Source organism: Rhinopithecus roxellana, chromosome 12 (assembly GCF_007565055.1).
Source record: "Rhinopithecus roxellana isolate Shanxi Qingling chromosome 12, ASM756505v1, whole genome shotgun sequence".
In the NCBI taxonomy this organism is placed as follows: Eukaryota; Metazoa; Chordata; class Mammalia; order Primates; family Cercopithecidae; genus Rhinopithecus; species Rhinopithecus roxellana.
The window spans coordinates 1,496,276-1,513,425 of record NC_044560.1 but is presented as its reverse complement, the minus strand read 5'-3'; the positions used below and the strand labels follow the sequence as shown (position 1 = coordinate 1,513,425).

At 41.7% G+C, this 17,150-nt stretch overlaps 1 protein-coding gene across 4 annotated transcripts in view; it reads left to right on the top strand.

Moving 5' to 3' along the window:
* PRDM2 (PR/SET domain 2) overlaps nucleotides 1-17,150 on the top strand; it is a 131,821-nt gene that overhangs the window by 19,077 nt on the left and 95,594 nt on the right. For all 4 annotated transcript variants that reach the window (XM_030913474.1, XM_030913477.1, XM_030913475.1 and 1 more), the window contains 2 exons: nucleotides 11,066-11,183; nucleotides 12,865-12,968. In XM_030913474.1, coding sequence (XP_030769334.1) covers nucleotides 11,066-11,183; nucleotides 12,865-12,968 — 222 coding nt within the window. The remainder of the gene's footprint in view (nucleotides 1-11,065; nucleotides 11,184-12,864; nucleotides 12,969-17,150) is intronic.

Here is a 17,150-nt window from a genome sequence, read left to right as displayed (position 1 = left end):
TGTCTGAAGAATATGGAGAGAAGGGCTGGGTAGGGAGAGTGGAGGAGGTTGGTTCTGTGGTTCAGGTACCTGGAGCAGACCTTAGGAGGGTGGAGTAAATGGTCAAAGAAGTGTGGGCTCAGCTCTCGGGTCACCAGAAGGACCAGAGTAGACTTTGCCAGTGAGATGGGGAAACTTTGGGGGGTTTTGAGTAGAGGACTGTTAGAGTTGAGTTAAAAAATTCTTTTTTTTTTTTTTTTTTTGAGGCAGAGTCTCACTCTGTCGCCCAGGCTGGAGTGCAGTGGCCAGATCTCAGCTCACTGCAAGCTCCGCCTCCCGGGTTTACGCCATTCTCCTGCCTCAGCCTCCCGAGTAGCTGGGACTACAGGCGCCCGACACTTCGCCCGGCTAGTTTTTGTATTTTTAGTAGAGACGGGGTTTCACCGTGTTAGCCGGGATTGTCTCGATCTCCTGACCTCGTGATCCGCCCGTCTCGGCCTCCCAAAGTGCTGGGATTACAGGCTTGAGCCACCACGCCCGGCCAAAAAAATTCTTAATAAATACAAATAATGAAACTATTCTACAGGGCAGAACCAGGACTTGGTTAAAAATAATAATAATAAAAAATATTAACTTACAGTGTTTCCTATATGTCAGGCACTAGCCAAAATGCTTTACAGAAGTTCAGTACGTCATTTACTATTGACCGCAACTGCGTGAGGTGGGCACCATTACTATCCCTATTTGACAGATAAGAAAGTGAACACAATTGAAAATATTTTCTTGGTGCATTAAAGTTCCATTTTAACATGATTTAAAGATGAGAATTTAGGATTTATTGACCGGTTTAGTTATTTGACTTTAAAAATCAACTCTGAGGTATAATCTGCATACAGTAAAAGGTAACTGCTTTAACTGTATAGTACAAGTTTCACACCCGTGTAACTCTTAACCGCTGTCGAGTCATAGGACGTGTCCCTCACCCCCAAAAAAGTTCTTTTCTGCTGCTCTGAAGTTAGTCTTTCCCTGCCCAAGGTCACTACTGATCGTCTCTCTGTTCCTACACACTGGTTTTTCCTATTCCGGGGTTTCATGGGAGTGGAATCATACCGCCCTTGCCCTTTGGCGTTTGTCTTGTGTCAACACACACTTTGTCTGCATACTGTTTCTGAGATTCAGCCGCACTGTTGCATGTATCAGTAGTTCATTTCTTTACAGGAGCTGTTTTATGGGAGACCATCTGACCATCTAGATAGGTCTATCATAATCTTAATTCCAAAGAGTGAAACCCTGGGATAGCTTTCTATCTTTTCATCTTAGTTATATCTCCCCCTTTTTTCTCATTCTAAAAATATACAGGATATAAAAAGTTGAAACCACTTTCACTGTTTTATCATTGTTAATATAGAAGTATATTTTTTGTAGATAATTATAAATATGAATCTGACTTTTTCACTTTTAAAAAAGACTTCTAAGTAAGGTGGTTCCTATGTTTTGACTTAAACCTCAATTAATAAATGTGTAGTTTTGGAAATTAGCATGCTGAATGAATAATGGTGGCACTTGAAATCTCATTTTGAATCATGTATTCTACTAGGTAAATTAGCAATTTTTAGAAAATCTAGGACCTTGTCTTTCTGAATGGAAATATTATTTCTGAAATTCAGAAAAAAATTAACCTGAATAGCATTTCCTTAAGTCACTGGAACAAGCTTGTGGCAAGAAGCCTTTTCTTTTACATTAGGATAGTAACACTTTGGCAGAGAAGGAAGCTGTGGGACTGGTTTTCTCTGCCTCTCCTTTGATACCCTGTAACTCACTCTCCTTGGTCAGTTCTGGCAATGCCATTCCAGCTGTGTGACCTTGGGCAAGTCCTCGGCTTATTTGTGCTCGCTTTCTTATCTGTTAAATGGGGACAGTAATGGGGACAGTAATGGTGCCCACCCCATGTGCCATGTGGTTGCAGTCAATAGTAAATGAGTTACTGGACATAAAGCCCTTAGGCTAATGCCTGACATATAGGAAACACCGTAAGTTGTTATTTATTACTGTTATTTTTCAGCCGGTAACCACGTGCTGATTCTGTCCTATAAAATAGTTTGATTACTATTACTGCTTGAATTCAGACCCAAACATCCCTTGTCTGGGCTATTACGAAAGCTCCTGATTGATTTCCTCACCAGCAGTTTTCCTTCCTATGGGACCATTCTCCACAGGCCTTACAGAACATGCAGCTCACCATCTGGGAAATCAGAAAAGCCAGCAGTCGTTGCGAGTTGTTGGGAACGTTTTCGTGGAGGAGCTGGGATTTGCACTGACCTGGAAGGGTGTGGAGGATATTGACCATCAGAAGAATTGAGGGCCAGGTGAAAGCCTAAATTGAGAAAGGCCCAGAGTAGGAAGGGGACCTAGTATGGTGAGGGTAGGAGGGGCCAGAGGGTGTGCCAGGAACCCAGATGCCTGTAGGGGCCAGGGATGACCTGTCAGAGTAAAATGGGGATTTTTCTGTGATTTCTTCCAATAGATTTTTTTTTTTTTTTTTAAATCCATGGGTAGACCAAACAAACCGCATCTGAGATGAAAGGCTGTAGCCCACAGTTTGCTGCTTTGGATGAAGATAGTTTGAGAAGTTGAAACTCAGTATCATCAGTAACAGCCTCAATGGGAGGCAGAGTAGAAAGCTCCTTCTCCTGCTTACTGACTCCCTGTCACCACTCTCACCCATTCCCATTCTGTATTAGAATTGTCTGGACAAGAGGAGGGGATGAGCCCTCAGGTGTCTTATTTTCTTTGCTTCTCTTGAACGTTGACAGTCTCTAAAGCCAGCAGATGAACGACTAGATTTTATTTAGAAAGTTTAAAAAGCGTTCTGAATCAGATGCTTTGTAGATTGCTTATTCAAGAAGATAAAAGGTTCAGAGAAGTTAAATATAGAGTAGACTAGAAGCCAGAAAGCCTCACCCCATCTTGTCACTCTCCTGCCCAAACCCTCTTGTGTCATCCCACTGCTTTCTGAATGCAGTCCAGCTCTTCTTCCTGCCTTGGTTTTGCAGGTTCCAGTGGCAGCTGCCTCTCCTTTTTTCCCGGCTCTACTCTGGTGCAGCTGCATTGGCCTCTTTATTCCTGAACAGCCCAAGGCCCTTCTCTCCTCAGCATGTTTGCCTGGACTCCTCAGTTCTTAATACATGACTCATTTTCATCTCTTAAGTCCAAGTCCCTGTATGACATCTTCTCTGAGAGACCTTCCCCTGCCATCCTAACTAAAGCTCTGCACTGTCCCCTCCTCATCTCTCTTACATCACTCTTTAGGTCATTGAGACGTGGAGCACCCCTAGTCTGCCACATTAGCTTGGGGTGCAGGTGGGCAGGACCTGCCCCTTCTTTTGGTTGCTGCATTCCCCAGGTAGCACTGCTCCAGCACACGGACACTTGCTGCCAATATGTGCAGGACGATTGGAGATTCCTGAATAGCTTCAGGTTGGAAGATGTCAGTGGCAATGGGAACTGGAGAAAGAGATCGGATGTGACAGATTTTGAAGGATCAGCAGCAGGGTTTGGCTCTGTTGACCACCTCACGTCCCGGAGTCTTCCCTGGCTTTGGTGATGCTATGCGCTTGGTGCCTCTTTGGCTCTGCGATGACTTCTAGGACTGGGACTCATTTGCTGCGCTTTTTCTTCCGTTTCATTCTTTGATAAGGGCATTCTGAGGGCTTTGTTTTTGGCTAGTCTCTCCTTCTCTGCTTTCCATGGAGGCCTCTCATCCACTTCCATGGACTCCATGGCCAGCTGGGGCCATACTGCTCTTACAGCCATCTCTCTGTGCCCAGACCTCTGGGCAGTTGATTGCCAGGCATTTGTTTGCTTGTTTGCAGTGACCACTGCTCTGAGCTGGGTGCTCTGTGCCAGGTTTTATCGAGGTGAGTGAAGCAGAGCCTGCCTGTCTACACCCCTAAATTTGCCTCTCTGGAGAGGTGATTAACCAAGCCAACCAGGAAGGGCTTTCACAATACACAGGGCACACTGTTGCAAGTTGTGGAGAGTGTTGTATCTGAGCCATAGGGGAAATCCTACTAGGTTAGGATAGTGGGGACTGGCTTCTAGGAGGCCAAAGTGTACTCTGGGTAGAGCCGAGGCCTGGAATACAAATGCAAATTGGCCCCTTTTGGTAACCTCACCTTGCTGGGGTCTCAGCTTCACCACCCTGGGGTTTAAAGCATCGGGAACTTTCTTCTGCTTTTTCCTCCGTTCCCTGCAAGAGCCCAAATGGGCATTGACAGTAAGTTGTTGTGTTTAATACTCTGAAGATATTGCAACTTATCTCAGTTTATTCTGGTGTATTTTGCTTTTTCTTCTTTAGAGATTAGCAGTGAAACCCTTCAAATGAAAAAGACTCTTGTGCCTGTTTGGAGAGAGCAAATGTCACAGCCATGTCTTGTTCCCAACTTTGCATACTTGACACTGCTCACTCTCTTTTCAAATGTGCATTGATGTAGAAAGTTATAGAAATTCCTTTTCATGGCTTTTTAAATTATTATTATTTTTATTTTTTAGATAGTCTCGCTCTGTTGTCCAGGTTGAAGTGCAGTGGCGCGATCTCGGCTCACTGCAACCTCCGCCTCCTGGGTTCAAGCGATTCTCCTGCCTCAGCCTCCCGAGTAGCTGAGACTACAGGCACGCTCCACCATGCTCAGCTAATTTTTGTATTTTTAGTAGAGACGGGGTTTCACCATGTTAGCCAGGATGATCTCAATCTCCTGACCTCGTGATCCACCCGCCTCTACCTCCCAAAGTTCATGGCTTATTTTTGAGGGAAAATACATAAAACAAAGTATGGAAGAAAAAGATATTGCAGGGCATAGAGGGAGAAAAAGGAAGGAGGAGGAAGAGGGGAGAAAGCTTATAGTTGTAACGCTTGTAGTTTTTAATGTTAACAGTTGTACTCAGGAAGTGGGGGAGGTGCCCAGGAAGGGGAGAACGTAGGACGTGAATGTTTGGATTAAGCCCCCGCTGCCTCCCTCCACTGTTGTAGGTTTGGTCTCTAGGAATCGGTCCTATCTTCTGCTTCTTAGCCCTGAGAGGGGAGGTACGATGGAAGACTGGAGGCGGTCTTAGTGCAGCAGCAGCTCGAGCTTTTTGGTGATGTTTGTTGTATCTATGGATGTTTACCATATTGGCAATTATAATAAATTATTTTGAAATAGTTATAGATCCACATGAAGTTGTAAGAATAGTGTAGAGAGTCCTGTGTACTCTTATTTATTTATTTTTGAGAAGGAGTCTTGCTTTGTCCCCCAGGCCGGAGTGCAGTGGCATAACCTCTGCTCACTGCAACTTCCGCCTCCTGGGTTCAAGTGATTCTCCTGCCTCAGCCTCTGAATAGCTAGGATTACAGGCGTGTGCCACCAAGCTTGGCTAGTTTTTCTTTTTTTAGTAGAGATAGGGTTTCACCATGTTGGCCAGGCTGGTCTCGAACTCCTGACCTCAAGTGATCTGCCCACCTCGGCCTCCCAAAGTGCTGGGATTACAGGCATGAGCCACCGGCCCAAGTCCTGTGTACTCTTTACCCAGCCGTTTCTAGCAGTAACATCTTACAAAGTTTTAGGACAATATGAAAGCTAGGAAACTGATTTGGTATAATAATGCTAGTTAGACTACAGGCCTTATTGATAAATCAGAAAAAGTTAAAACATAAGATTAAGCAATCACACATTTCATGAACCACCAGAATGATGACATTTTCACATACGATAGCCTCCAGAAAACTCCACTGTACACACCTGAGAGTGAAAAAGGCAGACAACGTTTTAGTGTTGTTATAGCAATAGCTCTGACCTTGTGGGCCCCAGAAAGGGAATTCTCAGGTGTCCACGGACTGTGAGGTATGAGACACCACTGGGTTGGTGGTTAGAATGTAGACTCTGGAATCTGTCTGGATCTTATCTTGGCTCCACTACTTTAAAACTATGTAGCTTGGGAAAGTTACTCAGCAGGGCTGCTCTGTGGCATGGTATTTGAGAATCCAGACCCTGAAGCCAGATTGTCTGGATTGAAATTACCTAGCTCTGCCACCTGCTGGCTCTGACTATGGGCAAGGTTTAGTTTCATCTGTAACATGGGGATCATAATAGTGCCTATAGCAATTGGTAGTGTGCAGATTAAGTGAGGTGATAAGTGCTTGGAATTGTGTCTGACATATCTCGAACGCTCCATCTGTGTTAGTTGTGATTGTTATTGTTGTGAGGATTAAATGAGGTAATGCATGTAAAGTGCTTAGCACAGATCTTGGCCCGGAGGATGGAATAAATGTTGTACTCCCTAAGCTCCTCACCCCGTCCAGCATGGGAAGGTCATCCTGGGTCAGAGGAAATGTATCAGGAAAGCAGTAGAAAGGCCCTTCAGAGGCTCCCTAGCAAGGTCAAACCTCATGAATCAAAATCTCTCTAAGGTGTCTTGTCTCAGGGAGCAGGAACAGAGAAGTTCTTCCTCTAGCCAGTGGGCTTCATGAGGAGGGGGTCCTTGATCCTTACCACCTAGCATGGTGCTAGCTCTGAGCAGACACTCAGGGAGTATGTGAGTGTCTGACGAATGGGCTGAATGAAGGAGGGAGGCTTTGGCGATTAATTGGGGGAAGAGAAGCGAGTAGTGACTTTGAGTTTGAGGTAGGAAGTTGGAAACATTGGATTAATGAGATCAATTATTAGTTAATAACTAAATGACATTAAATTGACTTAAATTTAACATGTTAAATTTAATACATATTGTTCCAGATCTGTTCACTGATACATGTTTAAAGACTGTACTTCATTAAGCAGTCAAATAATGAGTCCTCATTGAGGTCAACTAACAGGGAAGCAGAGAAGTCCTTTAGCTTCTTTCATATCACAGTGATCAGTGTTAAAAACCTGTAAGACAGGAACATACTTCTATTCAGGGGCAGCAAGGATGGGGCGTGCTGGGAGATGCCAGCAGCTGGGGTGCCTTGCAGAGCTTGCGATCTGCTCTCTGCTCTCTGCTTGATGACTTCTACTCCGCTTACTCTGGGTAGACGAGCAAATGGCGATGAGTGTTTCTCAGAGGCCTTACCCCTGCCTGCCCCTCCTGCCTCAGTTCTAGCTGCTTCTCCCACCTTCTCTGCTCTGGACACATGGGTCTGTTTGCCTGGATACTGCTTTTCCTCTTAATTTGAGATTTGGTCCTGGCTGTTTTCTTTTCCTGGCATGTTTCCCTGATATTGTCACAGATTTCCTTTCTACTTCTGGAGAGGCCTCACCTTTCTGTCTGAAAAGGCATCCCCATCCCTATTCCATGACTCCATGACTGTGTTTCCTTTTTTTTTTTTTTGAGACAGTCTCGCACCGTCAGCCAGGCTAGAGTGCAGTGGCACGATCTCGGCTCACTGCAACCTTTGCCTCCTGGGCTCAAGCAGTTCTCTTGCCTCAGCCTTCTGAGTAGCTGGGATTACAGGCGCCCACCACCACGCCTAGCTAAATTTTGTATTTTTAGTAGAGATGGGGTTTCACCATGTTGGCCAGGCTGGTCTCGAACTCCTGACCTCAGGTAATCTGCCTGCCTTGGCCTTCCAAAGTGCTGGAATCACAGGCGTGAGCCACTGCACCTGACGTTCCCCTCTTTTTTTCATTCGCCATTGATCAGAAGGCATGTGTCCCCTTTTTTGTGCTTGAGTTTTCTACAGGGCATCAGCCATTGTATGTATGTGTTTAATTTTGTCTCTATTTCTCACCAGAGTAATGCCTTTTTGAGGCAAGTGTGCTGCCTAGAACATTGCCTGGCCCATAGTAGGGATTCGGAAATATATAAATAAATAAATAGAGTAGATGGTGCAATTTATTTTAGACAAAATCAATCTGGGAAATAGTGCCAGGATCAAATTGTGATTCTTTAGTGTAAGAATCAAGATGAACTGTTTAGATATGATATTACCTCTAATCCTATCAGGATATATACCAAGAAGAGATCCCAGTTTATGCGTATGTGGGGGAGAGAACTTTTTGAAAACATTCCTTTGTTCCTAAGGTTTACTTGTACATTGATTGCTTGGAATTAATGGCATACCACATTTTCTAAAAAAGGCTTCTTATATTGATCCAGAAGAATACCTACCTCACATTCAAGAAATTCAGGCACTTGTGGAGAAGATACTTCCTGATAAATGACCCTGCTCTTTTATTTATTTCTATCCCTTCTTTTTAGAAAAAGCTTTAAGTTAGCTTACAAAGAGCCATGTACTCATTCAAGTATTTAAGTGACAACAAACATTTGAAATCTACTGCTAAGCTGGGGGAACACAACATTGAATAAGATAGACACCATCTGTCTTCACTGCAGTCTCACAGAGGAGGCACACAGTAAACACAGAACTATACAAATAAGCATTTAAAACTGTGGTAAGAGCTATGAAGGAGAACCAAGGAAGAAAAGAGGGTGGTTCTATTTAGGAAGTCCAGCCCATGAGTCTACTTTCTACTGCTCAAATCATTGATTTTCTAGAAATGTTCTAGACAGTTTGCAGCCATAGCCACGGCCATGGAGAGCCCAGTGGGGGTGTGGGCAGAAGGGAGGGAGGGCCCTGGGGCTGCCCAGTGTCTGGGTTGTCCTGCTGTGAACTGAGGTGCTCCTCTTGTAGTTCGGTCCTTTTGTAATGTGAAGGATGCGGCAATAACAGAAAAAGCTTTCCTCTACTGGGTGTATGAGTCCAAAAGGAAAACCAATGTGTCCACTGGGACAAGATGTGTAATAAAAGAGTAATTTAAAAGAAAAAAAAAGACAAAAAATAATGGGTTGATTTGAAACAGATAAACAAATGCATAGGATTTTTTGGTATTTCTTTTTCCCAAGGCATCTCTGCTGAGGTCCTTTATGTTCTTGGGTGCTTCAGAAATTTTAATACACGTGATCTCCAACTTGTACTCAAGTTACACATTTCCTGTGGGAATGACCATTCCTGCCTTAAGTACCATCTCCTGCTGACATTTCCATGGAAATCTGGAAGTTTTAGGGCAGAGGTTCTTAGATGATATTCCAGCAGAATCTTAAGTGAAAACTCCATGGTGGTTAGGACTGACTATGGGCACTCAGATCGGACAGATACGGGTTCAGATCCAGGCTTTGAGCCATTTAAGCAACGTCCGTAAGCTATAATTCCCTGCTCTGTGTGGAGAGGGGGAGACACTGATAATACCTGTCTCTTGGGCTATTTGGAGTAAATTCTCCCCAGCACATAAGACAGCACAGTGCCTTGAGCAGGGAAGTTCTCAGTAAATATGAAGTTGTCATTAGAGTTACTGTGAAAGTGCCTGGAAGTATCCGTTTAGGTTAGCAGACACGGTGACTTTTGAAATCGGCTGTGCTTCTGGGGAGAATAAATGGTGCTGCGTGTTTGCCTAGGGTCCCAACTGAGACAGAAGAAGAAGACCCCCTTTTACTTTACTAAATGGCCAGTGCTGATAGGACATCACTCTGGCTCATATTTGTTAATGTCACTTACTTTATCAGTGTTAGGAAATAATCATTATGTAGCTTAGGATGCCAATGGCAACTACCAATGTAATACCTTTTCCCTCTTTGGAAATAAATTGTTCACATTTCCAAAAATCCATCTTATAGATTAAGAATTTAAAAATGGGGACACTATATTTAAAAGTGAAAAATGTCTGTAGTTAATGTATTCACACTTTAGCTAATTAGAAGTACCAGTAAGACCATTTTCTGGGGCTAATTGGCTATCTTATGTTTCGAAAATGTTTCGGGGATATTGTTGGGACAAAGGTGTAAATCAAGCAGGAACAAAGCATTTGTGTGTCTGAAATGTAGGCTCATTTGGCTCGGCTCTGCACGAGAGACGAACCTGTCTCTAGATGCCCTCTCTTGGGCTCTGCAGCTTGAAGCAGGCCAGAGAGTAGTTGACCATGTTTGTGACTGTGAGATTTATTTCTCTTGAAGTAGACTGTTGATAATTAATAAACCAAAAATTAAAATGCTGAGAGTATACCAGTTTGGATGAAATTCTTTTCTTTGTACATATATTATTGAAGACGACAAGGGCTTCATTGTTGTGGGAAAAATTGATCTTTTTTGTTTGGGGGTTTACTTTTGCCTATGTTGGTTCCTTTAAAAGTCCTGGAGAAATGTTTCCGTGTGCAGTGAAATGAAACACACACAGACTACGAAGCCTATCATTCTTAGCAGTGCCTGTGATACGCATATCAGTTAGACTGGATAAGCACATCAGCTCCGTAGGATATGTGATGTACCGGTTACTAGACCCTTGGTGTTCCTTTGATTTGAAAGTTATCAAAAAATAACAGTCATATTCTACCAGTTGGCTTAAATCTCTCCCTTCCTTACATACATACCCAATAGTAATCTTTTCTTAAGATTATGAATTCCAGCCTAAACTTTGAAAAGTAATTTTAAAAAATTCTCTGTTTCTTAGCAACTCGGCGATATCCTGGTGATTTTGCTGTTTAGTGACTTGGTGAACAGTGGTAAATTACTGTTTCCTGGAAAGGTGGCACTTGCAGTGAGGGACCACAATAAGTTGTCGTGTTTTGGAGTGGAATATTCAGGCCCCATCCAGTTCGGGGTTGTTGCTGGAGGGCAACATGGATGGGGCAGGGTTGAAGGGCCCCAGTAGCCTTCGTGGTGTGTGCTGAAAGCATTCATTGAAGTGGGCAGTGTTGGTTTTTATTTTTTAAATGTGCTAAGGTACTGATGGTAGCCTTTGATTTAGAAGTAAGCTTATGCTATATTTTGCTGCCAGATTCTATTTGAGTTTAAAGCAGTATGGTGCCAGAGATTATCATGTTTTGGAAATGGCCACAGGTGGCTGGAACAAAATAGAGTAACACAGACATGCTTGAAGTCTGCAGTGGTTTCCTTTGGACAGTTACAAACAGGCATCAAAGCAGCTCCTCAAATGCTTGACATCATCGTTTTGGTCTGGCTTGCCAGCTTCAGGTTTCGATTACGTTTTTGCATATTTGCTTATTGAACCAGAAAAAAAAAACAACCCCACGATTTGGGTTTTCTTTCTTTTGCTCTGATCCTTCTATTTCTTGACTTACAGAACACTACTGAGCCTGCGGTGGCCACTGAGACCCTGGCTGAGGTACCCGAACATGTGCTGCGAGGACTTCCGGAGGAAGTGAGGCTTTTCCCTTCTGCTGTTGACAAGACCCGGATTGGTGAGTGCTCCTCCTGTCCCGGAGCAAGTCAGGCAGTAAAGAGCAGGTGGCAGTGCGGCTTCCTGCAGGGGCATGTCAGGTAGGGAGCACACCATAAAAGCAGCGGATTTACCCTTGACTTAGAAGATTTTATGGTGTTGATGCATTTTCCAGTTAAGAATCCAGATTGGACATGGGTTGTAAAAATAAAACTAGGAAAACACACACACACACACACACACACACACACACACGTCCCATCCTTCTTTACTTGCCCAAGTGTCCTCCTCCTATGACTCTCCTTGCTGAACCTCGCCCCACAGAATGTGTTGTTCCCTTCTCTCTGATTTCACCATGATGAGCGTGATTGTGCCATTATATTCACTTCATTGTTTTGTAATTATTTTTACACTTGGCCCTGTTGTTTCTTGTGAGTGCCTTTATTTCTTATGTATCTTTGTGCCTCCAGTACCAGACACTTTGTGGACCCTCAGTAGATACTTGAATGAATGACATGCTGTGAGTGTATCTAAATTCTTCTGGCTGGGATTTCTCCTTGAACACAAACCAAGCTTGTGTGTGTTTGCTCTTTTTGTGGCCTAATCTTTAGACAGAAGGCTAAGGAAGTGAATTGTAAAACTAGTTAAAATACAGTCTTGGAATACATCATATTTATATCTCTGTTTCTTTTTTTTAGATGTACTTCCGATACTCCAATTTATATGTACACGTGTGTGAAAAAATCTTAACACATGCTTTTAAAAATTCTCATTGGAAACTTATTCATTGAGCAGTTTGAATATATTGTTCAAATGAAAGTGGTTGATTTTATAGCTTAACTAATTGATTGTTAGTGTTGTCAAATGCAGTTCATAGCAGATTTACAGAAAAGTGGGATTTGTACATCCTAGCAGGATAGGACTGGCCCAGCCTTTACCCCCCATTCCGTACATGAGGAAACTGAAGCCAAAAGGTGAGGGAACCGATCTGAGGTGCTGCTGTGTGCCAGTTTGTTGACTGCTGGGCCAGACTCCTGCCATTTCACTGCCTGCTTGCTCATTAAATCTCTTTCTGTTATGGTCAGTGCATAGTAAATAGAAATAACCCTAAGAATACTGTGGATGAACAGCTATTTTGGCTGTCAGAAACTGAAAAATGAGCCGTTCCAGTAGCTAAGTTTTCAGGAAGCTTAGTTAGGCAGGAAAGCGTTTTCCACTTTAAGCAAATGAACTTCAAAAATATTTATTCATAAAACTATATTTCTAACCCTTTAAAAGAACAAGTCATGTTCATTAGGGACAATTTGAACTTTATAGACAAGCAGACAGAGGAGTTTAAAAATCAGTTGTAGTTTCACTCCATTCCAATATTTTTTCTCGTCAGTTGTTGTGACTGTTATTCAAGTATTTGTGATCCTACTGTATGGATAGTGTTACATGTAAAACATTTAAAAATATATACAACATTTTTTTCTAATTATAAAACAATATAGGTTCTTTGTAGAACGGAATAGTATAAAGAAGAAAAATAAAAATCCCCATTGAGGACTTGACTTAATTTAACTTGATCTCAGGCTATTTAACATTAGCTTGATTTAGGCAGTCTAGCCTTTTACCTATTTTGTGAAACTTAATCGATTTTAATGGTTTGAATCTTTAAAATAACCATGATACATTATAAAAATACTGATTTTATTTTCTAGGTGTCTGGGCCACTAAACCAATTTTAAAAGGCAAAAAATTTGGGCCATTTGTTGGTGATAAGAAAAAAAGATCTCAGGTTAAGAATAATGTATACATGTGGGAGGTAAGAAGTAATTCTGATTCTTTGTTTTTCAGAGTTTTATGAAATAATTATTCTGTTCTCTCAGAATTTGACATTTTGAAATTAAAACAATCATTTTAATGTGTTCTTTAAAATCAAGAATATTTTTATTAAAGAGAAAATGTGTTTCCCTGGATACAGACTGCTATTTATATATGCTTTTGTATTTTGAAACTGCTTGGCTGTCCTCAACAATAAATGTCAAATCCATGTTTTATATTGCGGTGTCCAGGGTGTTTTGCTTTGCAACTAAGACTTTGACTTCCTGTTCGATGGTTTGTCACTTCACAGGCTTCCAGATAAACCCCATAAAAGACACTATGGTGGCTGCAAAGAAAGCACTGTTAGGTTCTTCTCTATATTTTAGAAAGTAATTTCAGTGTTGCTAGGATATTCAGAGTTGGGTATATTTAGCATATGGCACGTATATAGCGCTTGTAATTTTTCAGGAGTTTTTCATCTATTAATTTCATGTTTTCCGAGCAATCCTGGAAGACAGCAGGGCATCTGCACGCTCCTTTGAGAGGGGAAGCAGTCAGGAGACAGAGCTGAGCTCTCCTTCTCTGTGGGGCTCCACTCGAGAGGCCTGTAGATGCAGAACTAGAATGCATCTCTCCCTGCCTCACTGGGAGGCAGTTAAGGTTTTCATTCCATTGTCTGAGTGCAAATCCTACCTCTAGCTTCGTGACTTGGAGCAGGGTATATAACCTCTGGGCTAGAAAACCCTCAATTTAAAAAATAGAGATAAAAGATATCTCCTAGGATAGTTGTGAAGATAAAATTGGTCATTGTTGCTTTTGTTGTTCCCTGGGGTATTGCATAGGAATTCAGCATTTGTGATGAATTTAGTTCAAGTCAGTGCCCCCTGGAAGTCCCCCGAATTCTTAAAGGAGCTCCATGGTGTGACTCCTTTTCAAAACAAGTTAAGTTTTTGGCTGGTGAGGAAAAGCATTCCTATTAGATTGTCTGAAATTGAATCACATCTGTTTTTTACACATTAACATATAAAAGCCTAAAAATAAAATATGGCTAGGAAATGTGTGGACACTTTTCATCAAGAAGTTCTGTGGCATTTGTATGGTTGAGGTGCGCTGCTGTTTTTCTTCATGCTCTAAGCTGTTTCCCAACTCAAAAAATCCGACAGTTTCTCCCAATAATTTTGAGTTCTTTGTTTCTTATGAATTTGTTATAATGTATCTTCTGACTCTTAAAGGGGGGTGTCTTAGGAAATGAGGATTTACCACAAGAGTCATTGCATTCTGTTATTTCACCACTTTTGAGGTGTAAGAGTTCTGTGTTTGTAGAAAAGCTGCCCGGTCAAAAAATGTTAAGATAATGCCTGCGTGATTAAAAATCTCTTGAACACAAAATTATTCTCCCAAATAAACTGCATTTTTAATTTTAGATGTTTCCCAAGGGAAAGTAACAAATTTGCTCACCAGGTTTAGCACTACGTTTAGTGAGAATAATGTCAAGGAACCAGAAACTGCTTACTCTAGTGCTGTGTTTATAACGCTAATCTTGAACAAGTGCCATCAATATTAAACTTAAGTTAGTAGTACCTATTTTATCCCATGTAACAACTTGATGTTGTTGGGCATATCGTATCATTTATTAATAGTCCTTTTTGTAAATTAAGCTTCATTTGCATTGAGATTCATACATAGTATGACTTGATAGTTGTTGAGAATTTGGAACCATGACTTATTAGAATTTCTTCTATAAACCTGTTAACATCCCATTGTTAATGTAAGATACTTCTTATATACTGTACTACTAGAGTTTGCAAATCCTTGATAAGAATCCTAGTTCTTATCAAGCGTGGCTTTTGTCTTCCTGCAATTAAAAAAAATCTCATTCAAGTAGTTCTGACTACAAAGTATACATTTGCTATAGAAACCTGTAAGCCTTTTGCTCTGTTAAAATAAAAGTCAATAGATGTGACATACATGTGTAAGTATGTATATGGCAAAGGAAGTATAAATTATAATGTAAATATTTCTTAGAAAGAATAAAATGAACATTGAGGTAAGACTTAGTAGTTTCCCATTAATTTATTCCAACTCTGCTCTTACCCTCAGACCTGCATCAGAATGCCTTGTATTAATGTAACAGGAATGGCTTATCATCAGAATCTCATCTTGGGTATTTGTTCTTCCATCAAATCCCCTAAGACCATCTTATCTTTTAGCAGCAGGGTCTTAGACCCCAGCCAGAATTCCATCTTAAAGCTAATCTAAGACAAAGTGTTAAATTGCTCTCCTTGAGCCCTTGATTAACTAACCCAGTCTTAAGTTCTCTAAGCTTTCACTGAAAACATTCTGTTAAATCAGAAATAACAGGAGAGAAACAGTAGAGTATCCTCAGGGTGAATGCATAAAATCGGTTCTCACAAGGAGAGCGTGTTCTTCCATGGGTTTCTGGCAGGGAGCCACTAGCTAGCTGGCGCTCAGGACTTGGTGTTTTCGTTCTCTTGACTCTCGCCATCCGTGCTGAGGAATCTGCCATATTTTAAAACCACCTCTGATAAAAGCCTTTTAGATGTACTTTTATGGGACTCAAATTGCTTCTAATTAACAGAACTTTAGAATTGCTTGGAATAAGAATTATTTTAGTAAGCTTTTTTTTTTTTTTTTTTTTTTGAGACGGAGTCTTGCTCTGTCACCCAGGCTGGAGTGCAGTGGCCGGATCTCAGCTCACTGCAAGCTCCGCCTCTCGGGTTTACGCCATTCTCCTGCCTCAGCCTCCGGAGTAGCTGGGACTACAGGCGCCCGCCACCTCGCCCGGCTAGTTTTTTGTATTTTTTTTTAGTAGAGATGGGGTTTCACCGTGTTAGCCAGGATGGTCTCGATCTCCTGACCTCGTGATCCGCCCGTCTCGGCCTCCCAAAGTGCTGGGATTACAGGCTTGAGCCACCGCGCCCGGCCTGTTTTTTTTTTTTTTTAAATATACTTCGTGTTTTTTTTGGTGCAGTTTTAGGTTCACGGCAAAATTGAGCAAACAGTACAGATAGTTCCCAAATATCCGCTGTCCCCACACATGCACTGCCTTCCCCACTATCAACCTCCTGCGGCAGAGTGGGGCATTTGTCAGCCTATGAACCTGCATTGACACATCGTTATTACCCAAAGTCCACAGTTTACATTAGCGGTCACTCTTTGTGTTATATGTTCTAATAAATCTTTTAAAATTTAAAATTGATACATGCTCACTGCAACATAATAGAAACAATACAGAAAAATACATACAAGAACATAAAAATCATTGAAACTCCTACCATCCAGGTGCAACCACTGTGCACATCTTCTGAACATTCTTTTAACTCCCTGCTTCGTTGCTTCTCTGTTTTCAGCCTCACATATACACTGGTATATTTACAACCCGTATGTAGAAATTTTTACAATTGAGATCAAACAGTACATGCAGTTTATAATGCTTTTTTTTCTTTCAGTATCTTGTGGACATACCTATGTGGACTACTTATTTACGTTATTGTTTCTTTCCCTCCCTCCCTTCTTCCCTCCCTCCCTTCCTTCCTTCCTTTCTTTTTTTTTGAGACAGGGTCTTGCTCTGTTGCCCAGGCTGAAATGCAGTGGCATGTTCACAGCTCATCCTCTGCCTCCTGGGCTCAAGTGGTCTTCCTGCCTCAGCCTCCCGAGTAGCTGGGACAGGCCTGTGCAACTATGCTCAGCTAATTTTTGTATTTTTGGTAGAGATGGGGTTTCACCATGTTGCCCAGGCTGATCTTGAACTCACGGGCTCATGGGCTCAAGCGATCTGCCCGTCTCAGCCTTCCAAAGTGCTAGGATTACAGGTGCGAGCCACTGCACCTGGCTTATTTACATCATTATTCCTACGCCTACCCAGAATTTCATTGTATACCATTCATGATTTATTTAACCAAGCCTTATGTTGGACGTTTAAATTATTTTATTGTTTTTATGATTATAAATAATTCTTCAAAGTATAAAACTCACTGTATATAAATATGTGTTGACTTGTCTGTTTTCTTAAATTTCTAGAAGTATAAGTGTTGTCAAAAAGTTATATACATTTTAACTTTTTATAAATTTTGCCAAACGTTTTCCCTCCAGAAGGATTGTACTATTAATTATTTATACAACCACCAAGGGTATATGTTTCTTGCCAGCCAGATTTTAAAAT